Source organism: Triticum aestivum, unplaced genomic scaffold, assembly GCF_018294505.1.
Source record: "Triticum aestivum cultivar Chinese Spring unplaced genomic scaffold, IWGSC CS RefSeq v2.1 scaffold60885, whole genome shotgun sequence".
Lineage (NCBI taxonomy): Eukaryota > Viridiplantae > Streptophyta > Magnoliopsida > Poales > Poaceae > Triticum > Triticum aestivum.
In genome coordinates, this window is record NW_025232640.1 from 6,576 (window position 1) to 9,038 (window position 2,463).

The following is a 2,463-nucleotide window of genomic DNA, read 5'->3' on the forward strand; positions in this document are numbered from 1 at the left end:
TCGTCGGAATGTCATTCCCGTCGACGTCCGAGGTCACCACCGCCACGACGCAGCAATTCTCAAACGGCAGCCGTCCTCGTAGTGACTTCCATTCAAGCTAGATTAGCAAATACAGCAGCAAGCAGTACGTTGTGAAAAACAACTTGTGAAACATCTGAACTGAGAAGAACATTTCAAATTTTCTATCAATTTTTTTTATAAAGGCTCAAGTGAGCTATTTTTTGTGTGTTTCCATAATAAAAATACTATAATTATTGACTATAGAACCTATTGTGCACCTTTTTTTGCACATGACTCAAGAATGTACTGTATGTATTTACACCAAACTTTGAAAAAACTTCCTCGCAAAGAAAAAAACTTTGCAGCGAACCAACCTGTGGTTGGATAGTTAGAGGGACAATGGTATCCACAGCCCACCAGGGTTCAAGTCGACGACGGGGCACCTACGGTGACTTCGTAAATTTCAAGATGACATGCCGGCTCAGTCTCTCGAAGGTGCTCATAGGTATAGCTGGCCAAACGGGCCGTGCTAACTGGGCCAGCCCGGTAGCACGCAGGCCCGGCACGACCCGGGCTAAACGGGCCAGGCCCGGCACACGGCACGCCATGGGCCGTGCCTGGGCCTGGAGGCTAGGCACGCGGGCCGGCACGGCACGGCCCGTTTATGTTTTTTTTTGAAAAATATAAATATATATGTCCTATATAAATACCGAATACCCTAATATGTTTAATATTTTCATAGTGCATGCGTATTTTATTAGTGCTTGAATCTAAGTAGTAGTAGTGTTATAGTGTAGTCTTTGTAATTTTTATCCTTTTGTAATTATAGAGTATGTCTTGTATTCTTTTATTCTTTCAGATGGGAGTTTTAATGATGTACATGTGCTAATAAAATCTAGATTTATCTCACATAATAGTCTACCAGATTTTGCAATTTTCTACTTTTTTTTTTGGACTTTTTTTGCTGTTTCCAGAGGTATTACAAAGAAAAAGAAAAAAAATCACGCCAGACGGGCCAGCGTCCTCCAACGGGCCGGCGTGCCGCGTGCCGGCCCATGTAGCCTACGTGCCGTGCCTGGGCTGCTAGCTCCCGCCCGTGGGCCGGCACAGCACGGCCCGGTTATTATTCGTGTCGAGACGGGCCGTACGCACGTTTACGGCAGGCCGGGTCGTGCCGTGCCGGGCCAGCCCATTTGGCCAGGTATGCTCATAGGGGTAGGGTGTGCGTGTGTGTGTTCATAGAGGTGAGTGTATGCACGTATGTATGAGCGCTTGCGTCTGTACTGATGTTTAAAAAAAACTTTGCAAGAAACTGAAGTATTGCAATATGTATGCGTGTTTTTTTCACGTAAATGTATAATTGTTTATTTCGAGCCAGCAGCACATCTCCCGTGCGCAACTCGAGGTCACCGTTGAAGCTAGTTTCATGAATTATTGACCTTCAAGAATTGCTCGAACAATGGTGGCCTAGAAAAGAAAGTAATTCCGAGATAATGGCACCGTGGCTGCTGGCTGGCAAGTCAGGACCTCTCCATCAGCAGTAACCGTGTAGGTCTCGGGGTCGACCTCGATTTTGGGAAGCGCGTCGTTGAGCTTCATGTCCAGCTTCGATAAACGGCGGACACCACCAACAGCTTCCACCCTCTTTGCTAGTTTGTACTCTGATGCAACACCAGCTTCTTTGGCAGCCTGTGATCATTTCAGACATTAAGCAGCAGCCATTGCCATTCCTTAAGACCATATCATTAGATGGATATATTTCTTTCACCAAAGATATCGCTATACATATATCTATATTAAGCTTGCAAAAGTTTCTTTCATGGCATTATTTTGTAAAAAAAAACGTTAGAAGAGTTTTTTAGTGAGGTACAAAGTAAAAAATATCTCGATTGTAGATTGTAGTTGGTATCGAACATTACTAATCATCCTAAATTCGTTACAAGAGTTCAATAGGCTAACCTTGCTCACAAATGCAATCGAGTGAGAACTCCCGGCCTTTCCATATGCACCAAACATAGGTCGCATCATAACCTGCATCAAGAATGCACCATTCTGTGATTTAAGTTTTTCAATGACAAGAAGATTGCGGAAACATCGACAAAAGAGTAAAATGCTGATTCTTTTTTGAGAAAAATGCTGATTCATCCACACTTTGCAGTTTCTGCATCTAACATAGAATTGTTTGCAGTTTACTACATATACCATCATAATTAACAATGGAAACCAGATGTCGTCGCGACCATCACCAAGGTCAAAAGGAAGCACGAGTGACCTGACAGGAGTTGTGTCTGTGAAGCTTGCTGACCTAGGTCCCTGGGTTGTTTGGGTCTTCAGGTTGCAAATCAATCCTATAGTCTAATTTGTAATAGCTCACAGGGCCAGGGTAGGGTGTGTGCTCCTTGGTATGTGGAGTGTGTTTCTTGATATTTTAGGCCACCAAGTTCACCCTCCTAGTTTTGTAAA

The 2,463-nt window shown here is 43.9% G+C and overlaps 1 protein-coding gene across 1 annotated transcript; it reads right to left on the minus strand.

The window, feature by feature from the left end:
• Window positions 1-1,307: 1,307 nt before the first annotated feature.
• On the minus strand, window positions 1,308-2,203 carry LOC123175955 (urease). The gene is made up of 2 exons (XM_044590396.1): window positions 1,960-2,203; window positions 1,308-1,689 (listed from the first exon to the last, which is right to left on the minus strand). The coding sequence occupies exons 1-2, from the start codon at window positions 2,143-2,145 to the stop codon at window positions 1,468-1,470; spliced, it is 408 nt and encodes a 135-aa protein (XP_044446331.1). The 5' UTR covers window positions 2,146-2,203; the 3' UTR covers window positions 1,308-1,467.
• Window positions 2,204-2,463: the final 260 nt, after the last annotated feature.

Bases quoted from the DNA above. Each gene is read 5' to 3' on its own strand.
- LOC123175955 (XM_044590396.1), bottom strand. From the start codon at position 2,145: ATGAATCAGCATTTTTCTCAAAAAAGAATCAGCATTTTACTCTTTTGT. The intron at 1,690-1,959 runs GTTAGCCTATTG...AAATGATCACAG, and splicing joins CGATTGCATTTGTGAGCAAG to GCTGCCAAAGAAGCTGGTGT.